At 35.3% G+C, this 23,671-nt stretch overlaps 3 protein-coding genes across 4 annotated transcripts; 1 reads left to right on the forward strand and 2 right to left on the reverse strand.

Moving 5' to 3' along the window:
* Positions 1-5,524: 5,524 nt before the first annotated feature.
* LOC148550451 (uncharacterized) lies at positions 5,525-6,793 on the reverse strand. The gene has a single exon (XM_088494498.1). The coding sequence runs from the start codon at positions 6,791-6,793 to the stop codon at positions 5,525-5,527; it is 1,269 nt and encodes a 422-aa protein (XP_088350624.1).
* Positions 6,794-14,471: 7,678 nt separating this feature from the next.
* LOC107609559 (glutamate decarboxylase 4) lies at positions 14,472-19,882 on the forward strand. Of its 2 annotated transcripts, XM_016311559.3 has the most exons (6): positions 14,472-14,891; positions 14,972-15,176; positions 17,862-18,277; positions 18,419-18,672; positions 18,766-18,818; positions 19,245-19,882. In XM_016311559.3, exons 1-6 carry the CDS (start codon positions 14,806-14,808, stop codon positions 19,740-19,742), a joined length of 1,512 nt encoding a protein of 503 aa, XP_016167045.1. In that variant the 5' UTR covers positions 14,472-14,805; the 3' UTR covers positions 19,743-19,882. The 2 variants fall into 2 exon arrangements, with proteins under 2 accessions (XP_016167045.1, XP_088349851.1); XM_088493725.1 differs by lacking the exons at positions 14,472-14,891; positions 14,972-15,176 and adding an exon at positions 17,129-17,256.
* Positions 19,883-20,563: 681 nt separating this feature from the next.
* On the reverse strand, positions 20,564-23,429 carry LOC107609592 (Concanavalin A-like lectin protein kinase family protein). The gene has a single exon (XM_016311594.3). The coding sequence runs from the start codon at positions 23,213-23,215 to the stop codon at positions 21,119-21,121; it is 2,097 nt and encodes a 698-aa protein (XP_016167080.1). The 5' UTR covers positions 23,216-23,429; the 3' UTR covers positions 20,564-21,118.
* Between the last annotated feature and the right edge of the window lie 242 nt (positions 23,430-23,671).

A 23,671-nucleotide genomic window follows, 5' to 3' on the forward strand; every position in this document is an offset into this window, starting at 1 on the left:
ACAATATTCATTTTCCTTTGCTACATGAATAACATTTTTTTAGATAATTATTTCAACTTAGTCTTACTTTAATAATTACATCAATTTATAGATAATCATTTTATAATTTACTAAAGGATATCTTTGTCAAAAGAATAAAATTCTTTTTTATATACTTATATGACATTATTCATTTGCATGCTAAAATCTAAAGACATATGGTAATTATCATTAACTTAACCAAAAGGTCAATTGACTAACTACTAATATATAACTCAAGTTATTAACAAATTTGCCCAATGGGGATATATCCCTCCGAAATTATAATAATGCATTATTTATCCATGAGGAATATTTGTATCCACCAGATTATATATATTATTGTTGCCGTCTTTTTATAGAATTAAATAATTTTAATATATTATTAGTATAAAATAATTTTACTAATGTATCTATTATGTAATATCATATTCGTAAAAATAATTACATGTTATGTTTACTGTAGGAATAGTTATTTATAAAAAAACGAACATGATTTGATGATTTTGTAAAAAATTAAAAAAAAATTGTTATTAAACTTTTTGAAAGGTATCAGACTTGGAGGTAAGAAGATGAGATGAGACGAGAGAGTAGAGAGAAACAGAGAGAAAAAGAGAAAAAATATATTTCAGTTATTGCAAAAATGAAAAGTTGGTTGCAGCAATTGAGTATCTATAATATATATAGTTGAGTATATTGTCAGGTAGCACTTCTAAAATCATATATCATCTAACAAACTAATTGTCATTTTGTTAGACTACTATCACAACTAATACACTGTTATGATCTCTACTTTCATTTCTTCTTAGGTGCTTTCGATTTTTTGGATTTTCTATAAACCTGACTGCAACTCAAGACACTGTCATGGTCCCTACTTGCCTTTTTCTTCATCAATCTCCCTACTCTACCCCTTGACTTCCTCATCTGATCCCTAACCTCTAAACCTGCTATATCTTCGTAGATCATCAACTATCAATTTCTCTCTAAAGTGCAGAAAAGCAGTACTAGGTAGAACCTTGGTTAAAATGTCCACTACTTGAACTGTCCCTAGTATATGACTTACATCAATGATCCTTTTAGTCACAAAATTGCGCACGAAATGAAAATCAATCTCAACGTGTTTGGATTTTGAGTACAAAATGGGATTGACTGCTAGAAGTATAGCACTAAAATTGTCATAATATATAGAGGGAGGAGTTGGAAGTTCAGATTTCATCTCAATCATCAGTTTTTTTTATCCAAATTAACTCAACCACCAAATCTGCTATAGCACGATACTCAACCTCGATACTTGATCTAGCAACAGTCCCTTGCTTCTTGGAGCTCCATGACACTAAGTTCTTCCTAAGAAACACACAAAAACCTCCTGTAGACTTCCTATCATCCGGGTTCCCCCAGTCAGAATCACTATATGCTGCCACAATGGTGATACCAGTTGGTTGCAATAGCAAACCAAAGGTAGAGTACCACTAACATATCTCAAAATATGTTTCACGAGTCTCCAGTATTCATCGAGAGGGTGCTGCATAAATTGTGAGATTTTTACTCACATAATATGCCAACTCAGGCCTGATCAATGTAAGGTATTGCAAACTACCTACAACTGATCAATAGAGCTTAGGATTGTTGAAGGTAGATCCTCCAAAGGTAGATAATTTAACTGATAATGGTAGGGGAGTAATGCATGGCCTACAATCTTACATCTCAGCTTTCTTCAATAAGTCTCTGATATATATCTCTTGTGACAAAAAGAAGACCACTACTATCTATTTTGGTTACCTGAATACCAAGAAAGTAGTGTAAGTACCCATGTCTTTTAGTGTAAACTTGATGTTGAGTTGTTGAATGATTTCATCAATGACTTTATCAGAGCTGCCTGTGATGATAATGTCATCGACATACACTAGTTCCACTGTGGTTAAGTCTTTTCTGAACCGGGTAAAAACTGACACATCAAACTTAGTAGCAATGAATCCAAGATGCTGGAGAGCTATAGATAATTTGTAATACCACACTCTTAATGCCTGTTTGAGGCCATACAAGGCCTTGGTAAGCTTGCATACTAAACTGTCATCTCTAATTTCATAATTCCGAAGTTGCTTCATGTACACATCTTCAGCTAAATCACCATTAAGGAAAGCATTATTAACATCCAATTGCTTCATGCTTCGTGCCTTTGATAATACAATAGTGAGCACAATTCTGATTGAAGTAGCCTTTATTACAGGGCTGTAGGTCTCAGTAAAATCAAACCTTGGTCTCTGTGAGAAGCCTTGAGCCACTAACCATGCTTTATACTTCTGTAAGGTGCCATCTAAATTATATTTAACCCAATAAATCCACTTGCTTCCAACAACCTCTCATCCTTGAGGCAGGGAAACCAATATCTAGGTCTGATTTCGTATAAGAGCATGGTATTATACATCCATAGCTTATTTCTATTTTGAACTTAGCAGTGCTTCCCTTACTAACCTTGGCTCAATTGCTGCCAAAAGTGCTTGTTGTTTTACAATGCCAACTTTGCTTCGTGTAACCATGGGATGTGTGTTTACAGTAAGTGGCTGGATTTGTGGCAAGTCAGGTAAAATAATTTCTAAATCAGATATGGGAATGGGGATAGGTGTGTTTGAGGGTGCTGATGGAGAAAAGGATGGTCTGTATTATGGATAAGATGACTGCTATAAGGAATTGGGGAGAAGAGAATGTGACGGTGTGGGTACATAAGAGAGAGCTTGGGAATTTGATGATTGAGGTAATTGTGAGTAATTTGATTGGGAAGGCAACAAGGATGTGGGGAGAGATCTTCTAAGGGTACGTATGATTGGAGTACTAGTTTGAAGTATTCGTGTCAAATCAGATTGTTTGTCAAGGGAGTTTGCAAAATTACTGTCTTTAAACGGAAATAGTTGCTCATTAAACACAACATTCCTAGAGATTATCTGTTTTCCTTGCTCAATAACCCACTTGCTTCCTTTCTCGGAGACTGGTGTAATCAGCCTTCTTGCCAAACAGTTTTTTATATGGTGACTGGCTATCAAGCACAGGCGTGGACAACATGTTTATGAGATGCACTGCAGTGCTAAAAGCTTCCCCCCAATACTTGATTGGCATACTAGCTCCTACTAACATGGTCAGACCTTTTTCCACATGTCGATGCTTCCGCTCAACAGTGCCATTTTGTTGGTGCTTGTGTGGACACGAGAAGCAATGAATAATCCCCTGCATCTGTAAATCCTTTGACAAACTCACATATTCAGCAGCATTATCAGATTGCACCATTTTTATCTTTGCATTTAATTGCAACTCAATCATTTGTTGAAAGTATTTAAAAACTGATTTGAGTAGTGAACGTGTTCTAACAAGTAAAGTCATGTAAATTTGCTATAGGCATCAATAAAATTTATGAAATAAAAATTTCCATAAGAATCAACTACTGAGGTAGGTCCCCATATGTTTGTGTAAACCAAGGCTAAGGGTGTATTGTAAATTGTAGTAGAGATTAAAAATAGTAATTGATGAGATTTTTCTATATAGTAGGTTGTACAAATGGATTTATTGAAGTCAACTGCAATGTCACAGGTCTTCAAAACATTAGCTATTATATTATGAGAAGCATGACCTAGTCTATTATGTCACAAGAGAAAGCTATCAGCAGTAGACATAGTTGAGACATAGGTTGTTGCATTATTTGAGGATTTAAAATTGACAAATTTATACATTTCCTGCTCAACTTCTCCATGGATCACAATTTCTTTAATTTTATGGGGTTTCACACAACAACCATCAAGATGGAACAAAAAAAAACTTTATTGTCACAGCAAAACTTGTAGACACTAAGCTAAGTTTTAGTGATGTCAAGGACATGAAGCTGTTTTTATAACAATAACTCTTTGGTATTTAAATCAATTTTAAAATAAGACTTTCCAACAAGATTGATATGCAAACCTGATCCATCTCCCACAATGACTAGGGTCAGTTCCTTCATAATTCTCCTTCTCCATCAGATTCTGTCGATTGGAAGTCATGTGATGTGTCGCGCTTGAATCGGGGTACCATGTCTAATCTTGAACTGTTGCTGGGGTAGCAAGAACATGACTCAGATGAGATTGAGAGCCTTGTGCATCCTGTGAATTTGAGTAGTCATACTGAGAATTGGAGCTTAAGCTGCCTCCTCTATCATACCTATACTAGCATGTCTTGGCAGTATGTCTAATTTTGTCACAAACTTGACAAATTAGTCTTTTATTATTGAATTGCCGCATACTATTATTGTTGAACGATCTTGAACTAGATGCACCATTATACTCTTGCTGCCTCTCATTATTTATAAATCTTGGATTATTTTTGGAATCAAAATCATCACCATTATACTCTTGCTGCCTCTCATTTCCACTATCAAATATGTTATCACCAAATCTATTGTCACTATAGGAATTGCTTCCTACTCTTTCCAATTTGTCACCACCACAAAAATCTCCTTTGGTACCTCCTTTAAAACCACCTCTCGTATTGTAATTTTGCGAATGTTGAGCCATATTCGCTTGTATGAATGATTCTGGTTTTCTAAACCTTTCCAGCATGCTTTCATGGGCTAACAATAGAGCTTCTAATTCACCTACTCAGATACTTACAGGTCGTGCAACTACTGAGGTAAGCACGGGAGCATATTCCTCAGTTAAACCATTTAAAATTATATTCACATGATCACTTTCACGCATCGGTTCTCCTATCGAAACCACGGCATCAATTATTCTTTTCAATGCTAAAACATATTCATTTACAGAGGCTCCAATCCGGATGCTACTTAATTTGTGCTTTAACTGCATAGTTTTGGCTCTAATTTGAGATGAGAAATAATTTTATAATCTTTTCCATACTTCAAATGTAAAAACGCAAACTCCCATCCGAGTTGTGAAGGGATTTGTCATCGACGCAAGTAACCAAGACTAGAGTAGCGCATCTTGTCTCTTCCAAATTGTAAAATCTGAATTCAATTCTCCTGTAGCAGCAACTCGTACTGGAATGTATTCTCCTGTAAAATGATGAAGTAGATCATGACCTTTAACTGTGGAGTTTTGTTACACTGGTATTTATTTTAATGAAAATACAGAAATATAATAGAAACGTAAAAGATAACAGAGGAATTTCGAGAGTCCTCTTCTCTCCTAGCCTAGGCCTTTCCAAATCTTTTCCTACCTCTTACCTAATCAGCTCCTCATTTTATTGCCTTCCCTCAAATTAATTATCATAATTAACATTCATCTCCTACGATTACGCCTCCCTGATTCTCTCATCTGACTAATCCAATCATCAATTATTGTCACTTATGATTACACATTTCTCCTGCCCTATTATTCCTCCTTTTTCTTTATTGCTTCTTCTAGAATAATGATAAGGTAAAGGGATTATTTTCTTTCCTTTTTTGGCTGCCTTTGCTGCTGACTCAGCATTCTCTCTCTCTCCAGGGTATGTAACAATACCTTCCCCTTGAAGCATCACCTTGTCCTCAAGGTGGACGGAAGGAAAGGCTTCTTGAATTGCAGCTGTATGATGACAGTTGCAGCTCTTCCCGTTCAGGTTCCCCTGCATGGGCCTCTTGGTTCATCCCTACGTCTCCTTCTGCCTCCTCTTTTGCATCTTCTCCTAGGAGTATGATTTGATAGTGCTTCATGGAGCACCTATGATCAGGTCCCCACTTCTCTCCACATCTGAAGCACAACCCTTTCCTATGTCTCTTTGCCCACTCTTCGTTCGAGAGTGGCCGTGTGCCGCTGTTACGAGTCGTCTGCAAATGAGAAGCGTTGCTGCCTCCGTTTGAACTGGTGGTAAGGCCTGTACGAGTAGGGGTGCCTCTGTTTGTGTTGGATCCAATCTCGCCCCTCGATTCGCTGCCGTCGTGGGTGTTGTACTTCGCTGAACTAGAATTTTTGAAAAATCCAAATCTAGCTCCCACCGAACCAGATCCGCCTGATCCGCTCCCTTCCGGCAACCACTCCACCCTCTTGCCATTAGGGTCAACTCCGGTCTCCTTCCATGCTTGATTTCTCCATTCAATAGCCATGGCTCTATCTATTAAAGCTGGTAAATTATCGAACTGAGCCACCTCCAATTCTGCCTGAATTTCCTTTTTGAGTCCATTGACAAAGATGCACATGAGAGCCTCTATTCCCAGGTTTCTCTGCATTCGTGCTGCAGCCTCAAACTCTCGCCTATACTGAGCGACGTCCTCCACTTGTTTCGCCTCTAGTAACGGAGCCATGGGGTTGAGAGCAGCTCCAGGTTGAAAACGTTTCAATAAGTCCTCCTTGAATCGTCTCCATGTCTGAAATGGTGTGTATTCTTCCCACCATTCGAACCAGGTGAGGGCCTCCCCTTCCAAAGTCATTGTTGCAAAATCCAGTCTCTGCGCCGGAACTACTCCGATTACCCTGAAGTAGCGTTCCATTCTCACCAACCAGCCATTCGGATCCTCCCCCGAGAATACCGGTAAGTCAAGCTTTCGAATTGGTTCGAATCTCCTCTGCCCTTCGTCTCCTGCACCGTTCCCTTCTACCCTCTCGTTATCTTGCTCGTTCCTTCCACCATCATTTCCTCCTCCGGTGTCGTTAGCACCAGCGCCTCCACCTTGGTGCTGTTGAGGTAGCAACTCCCCCATTTGTCTCAACATATTTGCTGAGAATGCCTCCAAGGATCGTTGTTGAGCTTCCTGTAACTCCTCAATCCGTTTCTCCACCGCCTCCAACCTTGACTCCATGGCAGCTCGCGTGGACACCATGCACAGAACACCCAAAACCGGGCTCTGATACCAGTTGTTACACTGGTATTTATTTTAATGGAAATACAGAAATATAATAGAAACGTAAAAGATAACAGAGAAATTTCGAGAGTCCTCTTCTCTCCTAGCCTAGGCCTTTCCAAATCTTTTCCTACCTCTTACCTAATCAGCTCCTCATTTTATTGCCTTCCCTCAAATTAATTATCATAATTAACATTCAATTCCTACGATTACGCCTCCCTGATTCTCTCATCTGACTAATCCAATCATCAATTATTGTCACTTATGATTACACATTTCTCCTGCCCTATTATTCCTCCTTTTTCTTTATTGCTTCTTCTAGAATAATGATAAGGTAAAGGGATTATTTTCTTTCCTTTTTTGGCTGCCTTTGCTGCTGACTCAGCATTCTCTCTCTCTCCAGGGTATGTAACAAGTTTGTTTGATTTTTTTACTAAGAAAAATTGTTATCATCAAATTTCATCGAGATAGAAAAAGAAATAAAATTTGGCATCATTGATGAATTTGGTGTCATTTAATCCAGTTCTATAGTCATAGAAACAAGGAAAATTCTAATACCATAAAAAGTATCAGACTTAAAGGTAAAAAGATGAAACGAAAAAAAAAAAAAAGAAAATATATTTCAATTATTGTAAAAATAAAATATTGATTACAACAGTTATATATATATATAAAATTGAGCACATTATTACTGACATTTCTAAAACCATACATCTAACAAATTAATTGTCACTCTATAGACTCCTATCACAACTAATACACGGTCACTTTTGATAGCCAACATGTAGTTAGACTTATTGAAATTTTATGTCCTACATACAAACACAATTATATTAGGAGTAAATTATCATTCGAAAGCAATGCATTACATATATGGCTTAAATAGTGCCAAATAAACAAGACCTCCGACCTTACCTAATGTCCTAGATTAATGAATACAAGAGGATTGAGAAATAATCCTCTAATATTGAAAGTTTTTACTTTTCTCTTCGACGTGATCTGGTTAGGAAACAAAAATATTCAGCAAGAATTCCAAATAAATAAAAAACAACAAAAATAAGATGTCTCCAGTCTCCTTCTCCTCCTATGATTGGCTGAAACTTGAAAGCACATACGTGGTTTATGCGCAGCATGTAAATTTTGGGTGGGGCCCATAGTTTACAACATTAATGTCATAACTCTGACTAATGAATTACAATTTAAAAGGTTTTTGCATCGATGTATGTTAGAACAAGGGCAAAGAAATAGAAAGAACAAATTGATTCATCAGGAACAGTATTTTATTGTGGGGCAATTTAGAATTTAATAGAATTAAATTTGTCTTTATTTTTTTATTGAAATTTTTTAGAATTGAATATTACGTTTTTTATTAGATAATAATTTATCATAAAAAATATTTATCTTTTTTGTTAAATATAAATTTTATATTTTTTTATAATTTATAAGTACCATTTCACTATTCATAATTTTTTTTAAAAAAAAAAAAAAAAACCCTGTATTCCTTCTCATAAAATACAAGTTCATTCGTATTTAATTTGCTAATAACTATAATGGGAATGGAATTTATGCTTTTTCTCGCAAATCTTTTTCTGGAATCGTATGCAATAGTTTTAATTTGGATGTAAAAAATTATGCTTTGCCGATCGACTTTGCACTTAAAACTAAGATATGATAGTTGTTGTTGACTTTGACATTTTCTCTTGGGTACTTATGCTTGTTTTCTTTTTTTTTTTTTTCATGTAATTACTTGTTTATTCTTTTAATGTAAGGCACATACACCTAACACTTGTTTATGTAAAATCTAAAATCAATTTCTTAATAACTACCGTATAATGTAGTAGTTAGATGAATCATTTATTCATTTTAAAATAGTAATAGTAATAGACAACCAAAAAAACAATTAGTAATAGTAATAATAGTCATATGAATAAAAGAATCTCTCAATATAAAATTAAAAGGTTTACGTGCCTTTTGCAGCATCTTTGCTCATCAAAGAGTTTATTGGTCATAAGAATATATATACACGTCATTTGACATATTTCATATTTTAATATATAATTTATGTATAATTTAATTAGTAACGGTATTTTGTATATGCATAATATAATTGATTTGTCATATATTATTGATAATATACAATTTTTTATATTTAATTATATATTTATATTTGTATAATTTATAAATTATTAATCAGTAATTAAATTGAGTGTTTTTTAATATATAACTATGTGCAGTCACAAAAAAAATATATATAACTATGTGAAGTTATTTTTATTAGTAGTTGATCCTATATCTCTGATATAATTTTATAACATCAATGATTGATCTTCATTTTTATATAGAATAATTATTTAAATCAGTTTTTAGTAATTTTAAAAGTAGATATTTTAGTTTTAAAAAAAAATTAATACACAGATTAATATTTAAGATTTTACTTTAGTAGATAAATTAGTCTTTAGTTTATTTTTTGATAAAGTAATTACTTAAATTAGTCTTCAAAATTTTTAAAAATAGATATTTTAGTTTTTAAACAAAATTAATATACAGATAAATCCCTAATATTTTTTTACATAACAGTTTCTCGTCTATTTTATTTTTACTATTTGTCAACCTTTATTATTATTAACTTAGCTCTGTGTATGTGAACGATGTCATCACTAGTATATTAATACACTCTTTTCGTTAGAAACGAGTAAGGTGAGTAATAATGTTTTGAAATCCAAATTAAAATATTTTTTTAATACAAATATGTTTTTCAAAATAGAACATCTTTTGATTATATTAAATACAAAAATATCAAATAGTTTAAACCTTACATTTCTTGTAGAATAATCTCTAATAATTTTATTAAACATTATTATTATTATTATTATTATTATTATTATTATTATTATTAAATACTTTTTATATTATAAATACATACATACAAATCTAATAAATTAATTTATTATTACTTTTATCTAAAAAATATAAAAAATTATGATATAGCATCATTGTGTAATTAATAATAATAAATAATAATTTTATTTACTTTTTTTTTATAGAAGACTGTTATATCTGACGAAGAAAAATATTAAAAATTGATGTTTACTAATTTTTTTTGGTGACTAACATATTTGTTTTTAAAATTTTTGAAAATTGACCTGGTTAATTATTCTGTCAAAAAATAAACTGAAAATTGATTTATCTGTTCGAGTAAAACTTTGAAAATATTTTTGTGTATTAATTCTTTTTAAAAATTTAAAATATTCATTTTTAAAATTTTTTAGGACTGATTTAAATAATTATTTTTTTATATATCTACAGTAATATATAATTAGGTGGATGTAATTTGATGACACATTTATTAAACCACTCTTCCACCTTAGCCCATGACAACAATAAAGACGTCTCACAGCCCACAAATTCAGCCCAACAGAATACACAAATTAAATTATAATTTAGTCTTTATCTTGTCTTATAGTTATCTTTATCTTTATCTATATCTTATCTTTATCTAATTTTATCTTTCATAGGCTAATACTCTATATATACTTAGTTTTACCTTCATAGTTTACAATTCATTCAATAAACAATCAATAAAATTTCTTCATCTTTTTCTTTCACAATTCTTTTATTTTCCTATTCTTTCACAATTTTATTATGGTATCAGAGCTCCTCTTGAGCTCTGCTGACATCCATGAATCAAGGAGAAAGGGCACACCAGCAACTTCATTCGGAGTCTCTTTTGAACCTTTCGTCAGCCCAACACTTTTCTTTCATGGCACTTCCTTTCAATGAAGAAGCTCGTCCTTCAAACCAACTTGAACTTCTGCCAAGTCCAACTACTCATTATCTTTGTTCTTTCAATACCTTTTCTACTGTTAACAATTCTTCAAATCGAGATTCATTCTTGAATACTTAGATCATTGATTCTGGTGCCACAGATCACATTACATCAAATTTGTCTTGGTTTATTTCTAACACACAAATTTCTCCTATTATTGTTCATTTACCAAATGGTTCTCGAACTACTGTTTCTTATAAAGGCATCGTTCAATTTTCACCATCCTTGGTTCTTCATGATGTTCTTTATTTACCTCATTTCAACTTTAATATTATTTCTGTTTCAAAAATTACTTCAGCACTCATATGTGAACTCACTTTTTTATCTTCTTCTTGCACTCTACAGAGTAACAATTTGGGGACAATTGATTTGGCCAGAATGAGAGAGGGATTATATGTCTTTGAACCCAATTTCGGTAAAAATTCATCCACTACACACTCCATAAATTCCATCCAATCTCCACCCATTACACCTTCCAATATATGGCATTTTCGTTTAGGACACCTTTCTGGGCAAAGACTTAATCATTTACATAAACAATTTCCTTTTATCTTTATGCATCATGACGAGGCTTGTGACATTTGTCATCTTTCTAAACAAAAGAAACTTTCTTTTTCTCAAAGTTTTAACAAAGCCAATGCAAGTTTTGATTTATTACACTTTGATATTTGGGGTCCGTTTCGACAAAATTCTATTCATAATCATAAATATTTTTTTACTATTGTTGATGATTTTAGCCGCTTTACATGGGTTACTTTATTAAAATCAAAAGGAGAAGCACAGAATCAAATAAAAAATTTTATTACTTTAATTGAAACACAATTCAACTCCAAAGTCAAAACTATTCGTTCTGATAATGGACCAGAATTTATTTTACTTGATTTTTATGCTTCAAAGGGCATTATTCATCAACGTAGTTGTGTTGAAACTCCTCAACAAAATAGAAAGGTAGAACGCAAGCATCAACATATTTTGAATATAGCTCGTGCTCTTATGTTTCAATCTAATTTACCATCATCTTTTTGGTCTTATGCTGTTAGACATGCTGTTTATTTACTTAATAGAGTTCCATCATCCGTAATTAATTTTAAAACACCATTTGAGATTTTATTCAATCTTCCACCAAATTATCATGACATTAAAGTTTTTGGATGCTTATGTTTTGTTTCTACCCAAATGGCAAATAGATCAAAATTTGATCCAAGAGCCAAAAAGGCTGTATTTATTGGCTTTCAATCTGGTTTTAAAGGGTATATTGTTTATGTTTTAGAAGATAAAAGAATTGAGATTTCTAGAAACGTAATTTTTTATGAAAAGATCTTGCCCTTAGTCACAAAAAATGTCCAATTCCAGACACTTAGCCCAACATTGCCAAACACACCTTCTCAAAAACAAGATTCAGTTAGTCTTCCAGTTGAACCCTCACCTATACCCATTGACCCAACTCCACCTAGTTCTTTATTTTCTCCAACAACCTCTCCTTCTTCCTCACTATCGTTTCCTAACCAAGTTGAACCCATGACCACCGAATCCCTTTCAACACTAGACACCAGCCCACCATCACCTTCTCATCCACCGTCACCTTCTTCACCACCTGAGCAACCCCATCCTCGTCATTCCGACCGGCCTCACCGACCTCCAGCATATCTCTCTGATTACTTGTGTAATTCCTCTCTCATCTCTACAAATCAATCTCTCTCAAAGTGCAAGTATCCTTTATCTTCAGTCATGTCTTTTTCTTCTCTTTCATCTTCACATAAAAAGTTTCTTTTATCTCTACATTCTGACGTTGAGCCAAAGTCTTTTAAGGACGCCAATCAACACTCTAATTGGCGTAGTGCTATGAAAGATGAGTTGGATGCTCTTGAGCTGAACAAAACTTGGCGTCTTGTTGATTGCCCTGCAGGGGTTAAGCCGGTTGGCTGTAAATGGGTCTATCGCATCAAACGCAAGCCTGATGGTTCAGTTGATCGATATAAAGCACGCCTTGTGGCTAAAAGGTTCACTCAAACTGAAGGTGTTGATTTCTTGAAAACTTTCTCCCCTGTTGTCAAGCCTGCCACTATCAGATTAGTTTTGGCATTGGCCTCTATGAAGCATTGGCCTATACATCAGTTGGATGTCAATAATGCTTTCTTACATGGGGATCTTTCTGAAGATGTTTATATGACTCTGCCACCCAGATTTATATCTCCTCAACCGAATCAATGCTGTAAGCTACTAAAGTCACTGTATGGTTTACGACAATCTAGTCGTATGTGGTATGACAAACTTTCTCATCTTTTGCTATCTCATGGATATCAGCAGACCTCATCTGATTATAGTTTATTTGTCAAATTCATTGGTGATCAAATTTCTATCCTTTTAGTCTATGTTGACAACATTGTTCTCACTGGTAATTCTATTTCTGAACTTGCTGCCGTTAAGTCTATTTTACATCAACACTTCCGAATTAAAGACTTGGACCCATTAAAATATTTTTTGGGTATTGAAGTTGCTCAATCAGAGAATGGAATTTGCTTATCTCAGAGAAAATATTGCCTTGATCTTTTGGAGGATTCTGGTTTATTAGGTGCTAAACCTGCCTCTGTTCCAATGGATAGTACCACAAGACTATATCAAGACCAAAGTCCCTTGCTATCCGACCCTTTTGTATATCGTCGTTTGGTTGGCCGTCTTATCTATCTCACCACTACTCGACCGGACATCATGTATGCCACTCAACAATTAAGTCAATTCATGGCATCTCCTACTGAATCTCATCTTCAAGCTGCCAAGCATGTGTTACGATATCTGAAAACTAGTCCCGGCAAAGGACTTTTCTTTCCAAGGGAATCAGAAATTCAGCTTCTCGGCTTCAGTGACTCTGATTGGGCCGGATGTCCTGACACTCGGCGATCTTTAACAGGTTATTGTTTCTTCTTAGACAGTTCTTTAGTCTCTTGGAAGACCAAAAAACAAACCACCGTTGCCCGCTCTTCCACGGAAGCAGAATATCGTGCACTTGCCAACACAACTTGTGAACTTCAATGGATACTAAATGTGTTACAATTTTTACGCATCTCTCCTATTCGCCCACCAGTTTTATATTGTGATAATCAGAGTGCTCTTCATATTGCTGCTAACCCGGTTTTTCATGAACGGACCAAACATTTAGAGGTTGATTGTCACTTGGTTCGACAAAAAGCTCAAGCTGGAGTGATGAAACTTCTCCCAATTCCCTCTTCTGGGCAACTAGCTGACATCTTCACCAAGCCTTTGTCTCCTCAACCCTTCCATCTTAATCTGAATAAGCTTAGTGTTCTTGACATCTTTCATCCTCCAGCTTTCGGGGGCGTATTAAACCACTCTTCCACCTTAGCCCATGACAACAATAAAGACGTCTCACAGCCCACAAATTCAGCCCAACAGAATACACAAATTAAATTATAATTTAGTCTTTATCTTATCTTATAGTTATCTTTATCTTTATCTATATCTTATATTTATCTAATTTTATCTTTCATAGGCCAATACTCTATATATACTTAGTTTTACCTTCATAGTTACAATTCATTCAATAAACAATCAATAAAATTTCTTCATCTTTTTCTTTCACAATTCTTTTATTTTCCTATTCTTTCACAATTTTATTAACATTAATTAATTTTTTTTACTAAGAGGTTTAAAGTTGAATCTTACTACTTTTTAAACATGTAAAACATCCCATGACAAGCGGTGTTCCAAGGTAAATACTAAATACCATGAAAAAAAATTAATAATTAATATACGGCATGTGAAAACAAAACAGTAACATATTTTATTTGAGATATGTTAGAAAGTTGAAACCTCAATCAACGGCAACCATAGAAAAGTGAAATGTCAGTTTTTAATTTTCTTTTAGAAGAAGTGAAAACTCAAAACCGTGTTTGGTTTCTGGAATAATGAGAACGCGTAGTAGCATTTTAATTTTCTTTGGCTATCGGAGCATGAATTCTTATTGCAATGAATCCCATTAAATTCCTTCCATACACATGGCTTCACTACCATGCATCCATCACCACTCCTATTTAAACTCTTCTCTCTCATCTCATTCCCAAATTCATCACATTTCTCTCTTCACTTAATCAAATCAAATTCAAGACAAACACGCCCTTAGATCTCTCTCTCTTTATCTCTCTCTATCATGGTTCTTTCGGAAACCGCTACCGGCACCGATGTCTCAGTCCACTCTACCTTCGCCTCGCGCTACGTCCGCGCCTCCCTTCCCAGGTAGGTCGCTTTAGAATATAAAATACATATTAAAAATATATAAAATAATACATATATTAAATATGCACAAATATATACAGGTTTAGGATGCCGGAAAATTCCATACCAAAGGAAGCAGCGTATCAGATAATAAACGACGAGCTGATGCTGGACGGAAACCCAAGACTAAATCTGGCGTCGTTTGTAACGACATGGATGGAGCCTGAATGCGACAAACTCATCATGGCTGCCATTAACAAGAACTATGTTGATATGGACGAATACCCTGTCACCACTGAGCTCCAGGTACCACTTCTATTATTATTTCATGAAAATCTCATATGGTATTAGGTAAATGCATGTGTCACGGGTGAATATAATTCTCCATAGTTTAATTATTACAGTGTCACCGTCCTTCACTCCTTTACTAATATTCAAATGTGCTAACGTCGGGATTGTTGTATTACTGGGTTCTTTCTGGTTTTTTTTGTCAAAATGCCCAAAGTCTATAAACCTAACACTAGGAATTATTTTGCTTGCACATTAGACACTTGATATTTAAATAAATGACGTAAAGTATAAGTTGAACAATAAAATAAAATATTTTACAAACAAAGACTACAATTTGTTTATTCTTTCAAAAATCATACATCCACTGACTCTTAATTTTAGTTATTTAAAGCTATATATATTACTCTAAAGTTTTTCGCTTTAGTAATATTATCCAAAATAGTTGTAAATAGTTTTAATTTCTATCCTTTCTTATTTTGTTAAACCTTTTTTTTTTTAATTTGTCATTTCTCCCTCTCTCCATATCTCCCTTTCTCTTGGTAACTCTCCATCCTCTCCCCACTATCTTCTTTACGGAAAAAAAAAATACGGTATGGGGAGATACGTTGAAAAACGAGACTGTAGTCTAAACTTTTGTGAGCAGTCACCGATAATTCGATATCAACTCTCAAGAACTACAGCTGTAGAGCACATGTAATTTATCAATCCAAGTACATGATAGTTATCACGTCCAAAAAAAAAAAAAAACACGTACATGATAGTTAACAAAACAGGAGTATTTTCATTTGTTTTTTTTTTTTTTGAATTTTGCTAAGTATAATATTAAAATTACAAAAAAATTTATATATTTTTTATTCATTATGCTAGGTGTACATCAAAATACATACTAAAAATTAGTTAAATTACACAGTTATTTATACATAAATATATAATAGTTAATTTTGATGTGCAAATAACCCCAAACACTTATTTAGACCGACTAATAAACTAACCAGACCAACCAAACTTGGTTACATTTAATATCTTAAAAAGTTTCCACTTGCATTGTTAGCTTTATTGTTTTTTAATCATTGAAAATGAAAACATATACTTTTCGTAAATTGTGTTTTTTTGTGTGATATTGAGGCCTTTTATAATATTTATTCCTTTTTTCTTTCTTGGGTCCCGGTCTAAATTATTTGTTGGACTTGTTTAAATTTCTGGACATTTAATTGTGGGCCCATTAGCAAAGATGGGGTGACTTAGTTAGTCATATCAACAAAATCATGTTGGTCAATTTAAGTGATATTGGACACATAGAAATAACAAAAATCCCAATTTAATCCCTAAATGGTTTACCAAAAAAAATCCCTAAACAATATATCGAATAAATTAGTTCATAATAAAAGTATTTGACAAATTATCCTCTGATTTTTAGAATATACACAAATTAGCCCTTAATAAAATAAATAGATGAATTAGTCCATTATCTTTTAGAAAGCTTGGACAATTTAATACCCGAACCATACTATTTTTTAGAAAAATTAGGAACTAATTTTACTACTTTTCAAATATATTAGGGACTATTTTGTCCGTTTATTTTATCAAGGACTAATTTTTCTAATATTTTAAAAATTATGAACTAATTTATCAAATTTTTTATTAAAAACTACTTTGTCCGATACAAAAATTATTAGAATCAAAATTTTGGATATTATTCCAAAAAACATTTTCAAAAGAAAAAAAAAACAAACACTTTCTATTAAAAAAAATTGAAAAATTCTAGAAGTCAGCACTTTTATTAAAATCTAGACAGCATTTAAAATTATTTCATTAGATATAATCTTAAACCATTAAAAATATTAATAATGATTAATTAGTCGCTACAAATCACAAAATCTGCCGCTACTAGCACTCCTAAAAAAAAAGCGCAGTGATAAATCCCTTTCTTGACTTTGTTCCTTGTTCCTACCCTCTCCTCTAAGTCTATAGTGAGTTTCCTAAAGTCTAGTGATTCATTGGGGGGCATTTTTCCATGTTGATGATGAGGCTCTGGATTCATAAACAGAATTGTGTCATCAATTGATTGGAGAAACTTTCTCTTTATATAGTGAAGGTCATCTTCTTTCTCTTTCAATACAAACATATATGGGTTGTTGGTGAGAATAGGATTGATAATAATATATGTGGGACAGTTTCCCTTTTATCTTTTCTTCATCAATATCAGTGCTTTTTAATTCCTTTGTTTGTATGTTTTCTGTGGACAACATTTCTATCAGTTGGTCAAATCAAATGCATCATGCATGTACAAAATTATGTAGTATTTTGGATAAATCTACAGTAGTTTGGAATATTGCCCATTAGCATCACTAGTATAATTTAGATGATTCGATAGAAGGACTATTATCTTCTAAATTACTCTTAATGTTATAACAATGTTTGATATGTAACATTCAGCTCAAAAAATTTAAGTTACCAACGTGTTATAAGTTATAACCAAACATCTTAATAGTCAAGTAATTAACGTTGTTTGAAGGCCAACGAGCTATAGCTCAAATTACAGTCTCTCCATATCTCACCTAGAGGTCACGTTATTTGAATACTCATATGTAGATATCTTTATGAGAATCGTTAGATGATTTGATATATTTAACTAAACCGGTTAAGATAATACATGCAACGTTTTAGTTATGATCTTAACATGAATACATGTTATTGCAGAACCGATGTGTGAACATGATAGCACATCTATTCAATGCGCCACTCGAAGACGGAGAGCCGGCAGTTGGCGTCGGCACAGTTGGGTCGTCGGAGGCCATAATGTTGGCCGGGTTGGCCTTCAAACGGAAGTGGCAGAACAGAAGGAAGGAACAGGGATTGCCTTTTGACAAGCCCAACATTGTGACTGGTGCCAATGTGCAGGTTTGTTGGGAGAAATTCGCCAGGTACTTCGAGGTGGAACTCAAAGAGGTGAAGCTTCGCGATGATTACTATGTAATGGACCCTGAGTTGGCCGTGGAAATGGTTGATGAGAACACCATTTGTGTGGCTGCAATCCTTGGTTCCACTCTCAATGGAGAGTTTGAAGATGTCAAGCGCCTTAACGACCTCCTTGAGCAAAAGAATAAGGAAACAGGGTACGTACATATAAACATCCTTGTGCTAATAATCAATTAGTTTGTCGGAAATATTTGGTAACCAAAGAAAATCAGCAAAAAAACAGTCAGAACTTGCCTTATTTAGCATTCATTAATTGTCGCGTTATAAATGTGTGTTAGATGGGAAACTCCAATTCACGTGGATGCAGCAAGTGGAGGATTCATAGCGCCATTTCTATATCCAGATCTTGTGTGGGACTTTAGGTTACCATTAGTGAAGAGCATTAATGTTAGTGGCCACAAGTATGGTCTTGTCTATGCTGGCATTGGTTGGTCCATTTGGAGAAGCAAAGAAGACCTTCCTGAGGAACTCATCTTCCATATTAACTATCTTGGTGCTGATCAACCCACTTTTACTCTCAACTTCTCCAAGGGTATATCTAACAACTTCATTCCAACACCATACTCTAATTCTACTATTTATTACTTTCCCTATTATTCATTAAATGTGGTATTTATTGATCCAGGTTCTAGCCAAGTTATTGCTCAGTATTACCAACTAATTCGTTTGGGTTATGAGGTATTCCACTAATCCTTCAAATTCAACTTGATTTTAAACTAAGAAAATAAGGGTGTATTCACCTCTCAATTGTCCATTACCCTTCTTTCTTCAGAAACAAGTTACACTTTGGTTTTACTATATAAAGGACTACTAATTAATAATGATTTAAATGTTTTATCACATAACATTAGCTAGATACCATTTAATTTTACATCTCTTTTCATTTTGTGAATGTTAATAAGACAACTAATAGTGTATAATAGAATCTTTCACAAGACTATTGAAATATTTAATTATTGATAGATGCAATAGTTGTCTATAATTTCATGAGATTGATTTGCTAAAGAGAATTCTTATACATCCAACAACATTTCCATACATGATTCTCCAAAAAATTTTGTCCAAATAAAGTTACTAAATGCTTTGTCTTGATTGTATTTTCAGGGATATAAGAATGTCATGGAAAATTGTAGAGATAACATGCTAGTACTTAAAGAGGGACTCGAGAAAACAGACCGTTTTAAAATTGTATCAAAAGATAACGGCGTGCCGTTGGTGGCCTTCACACTCAAGGACAGTAGCCACTTCAACGAGTTCCAAGTCTCGGACTTCTTGCGTCGCTTTGGTTGGATAGTGCCGGCATACACCATGCCTCCAGACGCGCAGCATGTTACCGTGCTGCGTGTTGTCATAAGGGAGGACTTCTCGCGCACCCTCGCGGAGCGCCTTGTCCTCGATGTCCAGAAAGTGTTGCATGAGCTGGAATTGCTTCCTGCAAGGGTAGTGTCCAACACCACCGTGACACCCAATGGAGAAGTTGTGGACAATAATGTGAAAGTCAAGAAGAGTGAATTGGAAACACAAAGGGAAATCACTATGGTTTGGAAGAAATTTGTGATGGAGAGGAAGAAGATGAATGAGAAGATGAATGGTGTTTGTTAGAGCTAGCTAGCTTTATTTAGATAATTGTGATTTATGATGGAAGATTGATTAAGTCTATGCAATATTTTTGTTAAACTCGTACAAATTAGAGAGATGTATGTTTTAAGCGAGAAAAGAAGTTCTTTTACTGTTGAAGGAAACTTCTCCTCCATGTGTGTTTAAAATGTATCAACCATTATTTTAGATCATACAAAAATTTCTCCAAGATTACATAGATGATAATATCTTATCTGTTAACAATATAAAATATCAAAATTAATCTCATGTTTTAAACACTTCAAAAGTTAGTTGGAGGCAGGATTTATGTTATTTTATGAGGTGTAAGTTGTTGCTATTGTCTTCCCAAATCTGGTTAGTTTATGAGTCCTTGTTTCCATGTTCTCATTAGTTATTCTATTTGATGTCCATCTCATTCAATTGAGAATCTAGATTATAGATTTTCTTATCTTCCCTCTGCTTCTTAGTTCTTGCTATTGATCAGATAATGTTGTAGTACACTAGTACAATAATGAAATACTGTGCTGAGCGCTTCCATAATCCATACATCAAGAAAATTATAGAACTGAAAAGTAAAAACATACATATGATTAGGACCAACATTCATTTAATGTCCTTATCACAAAATTCCAAAACAAATTATGAGAATGTGGTGACAAGAGATGAGTATTGGTGTCCTTTTTCTCCAATTTAATATAGAATTTGCCAGCAAGGAAGATACTATATTTCTGGTGAAGAAACCAGTTTCAATAAATGAAATCCACATGAGAAGCTCAGGCATTATTAGCTCAATTAATTCATAAATAATTGAAGAAAGAAGGAAATGGAATGGAACCTATATATGGAGATATTTGAATTAATAGTGAAACGAATACATACATGTATATACACAACAATAGTGAAAAGAAACATTATCTACCAATGTTTTTCATTGGTGCAGATACAAAACTTGGAGGTCAAAGGTGAATGCTTTAGATAAATATTTATCTTTTATTAGTACCATGGTACCTTTAAATCAAGTTTCCCCAAAGAAAACCTTGCTTATCATCCATCAATTACATAACTAATGTAGAGTTTCCATAACCTTCCATAGATCATTAACTTGTAGCAGCATTTCGACACCAACATTCTTGCATTGCCCTTTAGAATGAAATGAATCACTCCAATTAATTTGTGCCCAAAAAAGTTGTACACACACCAGCACTCTGCCATGAACTATGAGTACTAGAGGCACAAATTGCATTACCTTTAACCCACCCCCCCAAAATTCCTTTCCTCAAGGCCTCTTAATTGCATGTTATTAAATCATTTACATACATGAACAAATGAAGAATCTTTCTATTTACACTATTGAGTCAATAATTATAAGATTTTCCAACTCAGACTATATCTATACCACTGAAGCTGTTCTCTGAAGTTGAGGTAGAAATGGTGATTATTCCGTCAATGTCAGATACACTATCTTGCAAGCTCAATAAGAGTTGAGAGTGCGAGGTACTTAAACCTGTATTTGGTTTTGTTGTTGGGACAATAGGAACTTCAGCATCACCAACCAGCATCTGAACCACACTCCTCATCGAAGGCCGAGCCAACGGGTCCGAGTTTGAGCAAGCTAGCCCAACCATCAGCACCCTCCTCATCTCTGCTTCGTCGAATTCGTTCTCGAGTCTCGGATCAGCCGCCATTAGCAACCTCCCTTCCCTATGCAAAGTCCAAACCCATTCTACCAAATTGCTACTAACACCGCCTTTTCCAGCCCCAGTAGCATCTTTCTCTATTGGTCTTCTCCCACTAGCAACCTCAAGGACCACCGCCCCGTAACTAAACACATCAGTCTTCTCAGTAGCTTTGCCAGTAAGGAGATACTCGGGCGCCAGGTACCCCATTGTTCCGGCTGCCACTGTGGCATCCGGAGACTTATCATGCTCAGTTTGCCTTGCCAAACCAAAATCCCCCAACCTGGCATTAAACCCTTCATCCAACATTATGTTACTAGTCTTAATATCCCTATGAATAACCTGATTCTCACACTCTTGATGCAAGTATGCCAATGCGGATGCCACCCCCAACAAAATCTTTCTCCGGTGAGACCAAGGCAGAGGCATCCGGGCCTCGAACAAAGCCTTATCCAAACTCCCATTAGGCATCAAGTCATACACCAACAAAATCTCGCCTTTCTCGTGACACCAACCCTGAAGCCTAACAAGATTCCGGTGCCGAAGGGTTCCAATTATGGACAACTCAGACAAGAACTCATTCTTACCTTGACTACTGTGGCTACACCTCTTCACCGCAACAATTTCTCCATTCTCAGGCATAACACCTTTATACACAGTACCAAAAGCACCATGACCAATGATCCTATTAGCATTGAAACACTTAGTAGCAGCCTTCAACTCCTTATAACTAAACTGCTTAGGCATCTTAATAATCTCAGAACCAAGTGTATCCAATTTCTTAACACGCTTGAATTTCTTAGAATAAACCCAAATCAAAGCACCAGCAAATAAAGCAAGAACAAAAGCACCAGCAGTAACAACACCGGCAACCGCACCCAAATTTTCTTTACACAAACCATTGTGGCAAGAAGACGACTTACTCTCCTTTTGTGCCACTGAAGGCGCAATTGATGGCGGTGGCGACAACGACGACGAAGAACCAGCTGAATTAGCCCCCGGGTTCATCAGAGTAACCGCCGGCGGTGGCGGCGCCGCCGCCCCCGCCGAAGACGACGGAAAGAAAGAGCTAAAGCTCCACCATTCAACACTGTGAATCTCGGTGCTTCCTTGTGTAGAACCAGAAAACCCTACATACATAAAATCGTTGAAGTATCTATCGGCGTCAAGATTCATTGTCAAAATGGGGTCTTTCGGTTTCAGATTCGAGTACGAGACCCACACCGTTAAAACCGTTGTTGATCCATCGAACTCGATCCACGCGTTCACCGTGTCACCGCTTTTGAGATCGACATTGATGAATCCCAAGTCGAAAACCTTCGCCGAAACCATGCTATTTAAGTCCACGCCGACGTGGTTACCGTTAATGTCCTTGAACTCAGCGTCCATTAACGTGTCGAATTCAACGGCGACGAACTTCGTGGCGGCGGCGGCAAGGCCGAGACTTCCGCCGGCGTCGCCGAGGGAGTCGTCGTCCGGCGTGAGGACAAATGCGAGGCCGCCGCCAATTGATGAAGGGTTGAGATTGGTTACAGAAAATGAGAAGAAGGTTCGGAAGCTGGCCGGAGAATGGTTTCCCGGTTGGCGGAATCTGACCGGACGAGAATATAAGGCTCTGCCGGAGCCGGAGTTGGGGACGGGAAGGTCGCGCGTGAGGCTGACGGTTCCGTTGTTCAAGTGAGCGTCGCCGAGGAGCTTGAGAGAACTGAGCGTTAAGGTTCCAAAGTCAAACTCGGTGGAAGCAAGAGTGGGTGTGAAGAACAAAAAGATGAAGAATGTGAAGAAGGAAAGAAGCGACATTGAAGTGTGTTTTGGGGGAAAATGGAAGGGTTTCTGATTTTGATTGAATTCCAATTGGCGAGTGTGTGTGTAGTATGTAGTGTTAGAGTCGAGAGTGTGATTTTTGTTTTGTTGTTTACTGAACGTGAAAGTGTTAGCTTCTTCACGGGTTGAGAGAGAGAGAGAGAGAGAGAGAGAGTAGTTTGGAGAAGGAAACTAAACTAAACTAAACTAAACGGAGGAAGAGAACAAGCGATGGCATGAAGTGGCAGAGAATCCGAAGAGGGACTGAAGATGACAGGTAGGTCGACATGTCGCCACGTGTTCCCTCTCTCTCTCTCTCCCCTCAGCAAAATACTCTCTTTATACGTATGTGTGTTGGTATCATAGTGTGTATGTATATACTAGCATATAGCATATGTAGGAGAGTGATATCACTTCTATAATTCAATGTTTAATTAATATCAGTTAATTTTT

Source organism: Arachis ipaensis, chromosome B7, assembly GCF_059453495.1.
Source record: "Arachis ipaensis isolate K30076 ecotype BB chromosome B7, ASM5945349v1, whole genome shotgun sequence".
Lineage (NCBI taxonomy): Eukaryota > Viridiplantae > Streptophyta > Magnoliopsida > Fabales > Fabaceae > Arachis > Arachis ipaensis.

What these genes read in the sequence shown, in the direction of transcription:
- LOC148550451 (XM_088494498.1), bottom strand. Translation starts at nt 6,793, where the DNA reads ATGGTGTCCACGCGAGCTGCCATGGAGTCAAGGTTGGAGGCGGTGGAG.
- LOC107609559 (XM_016311559.3), top strand. Translation starts at nt 14,806, where the DNA reads ATGGTTCTTTCGGAAACCGCTACCGGCACCGATGTCTCAGTCCACTCT. An exon ending in CTGTCACCACTGAGCTCCAG is followed by an intron (nt 15,177 to 17,861) that starts GTACCACTTCTA and finishes ATGTTATTGCAG; the next exon opens with AACCGATGTGTGAACATGAT. An exon ending in TACTCTCAACTTCTCCAAGG is followed by an intron (nt 18,673 to 18,765) that starts GTATATCTAACA and finishes TTATTGATCCAG; the next exon opens with GTTCTAGCCAAGTTATTGCT.
- LOC107609592 (XM_016311594.3), bottom strand. Translation starts at nt 23,215, where the DNA reads ATGTCGCTTCTTTCCTTCTTCACATTCTTCATCTTTTTGTTCTTCACA.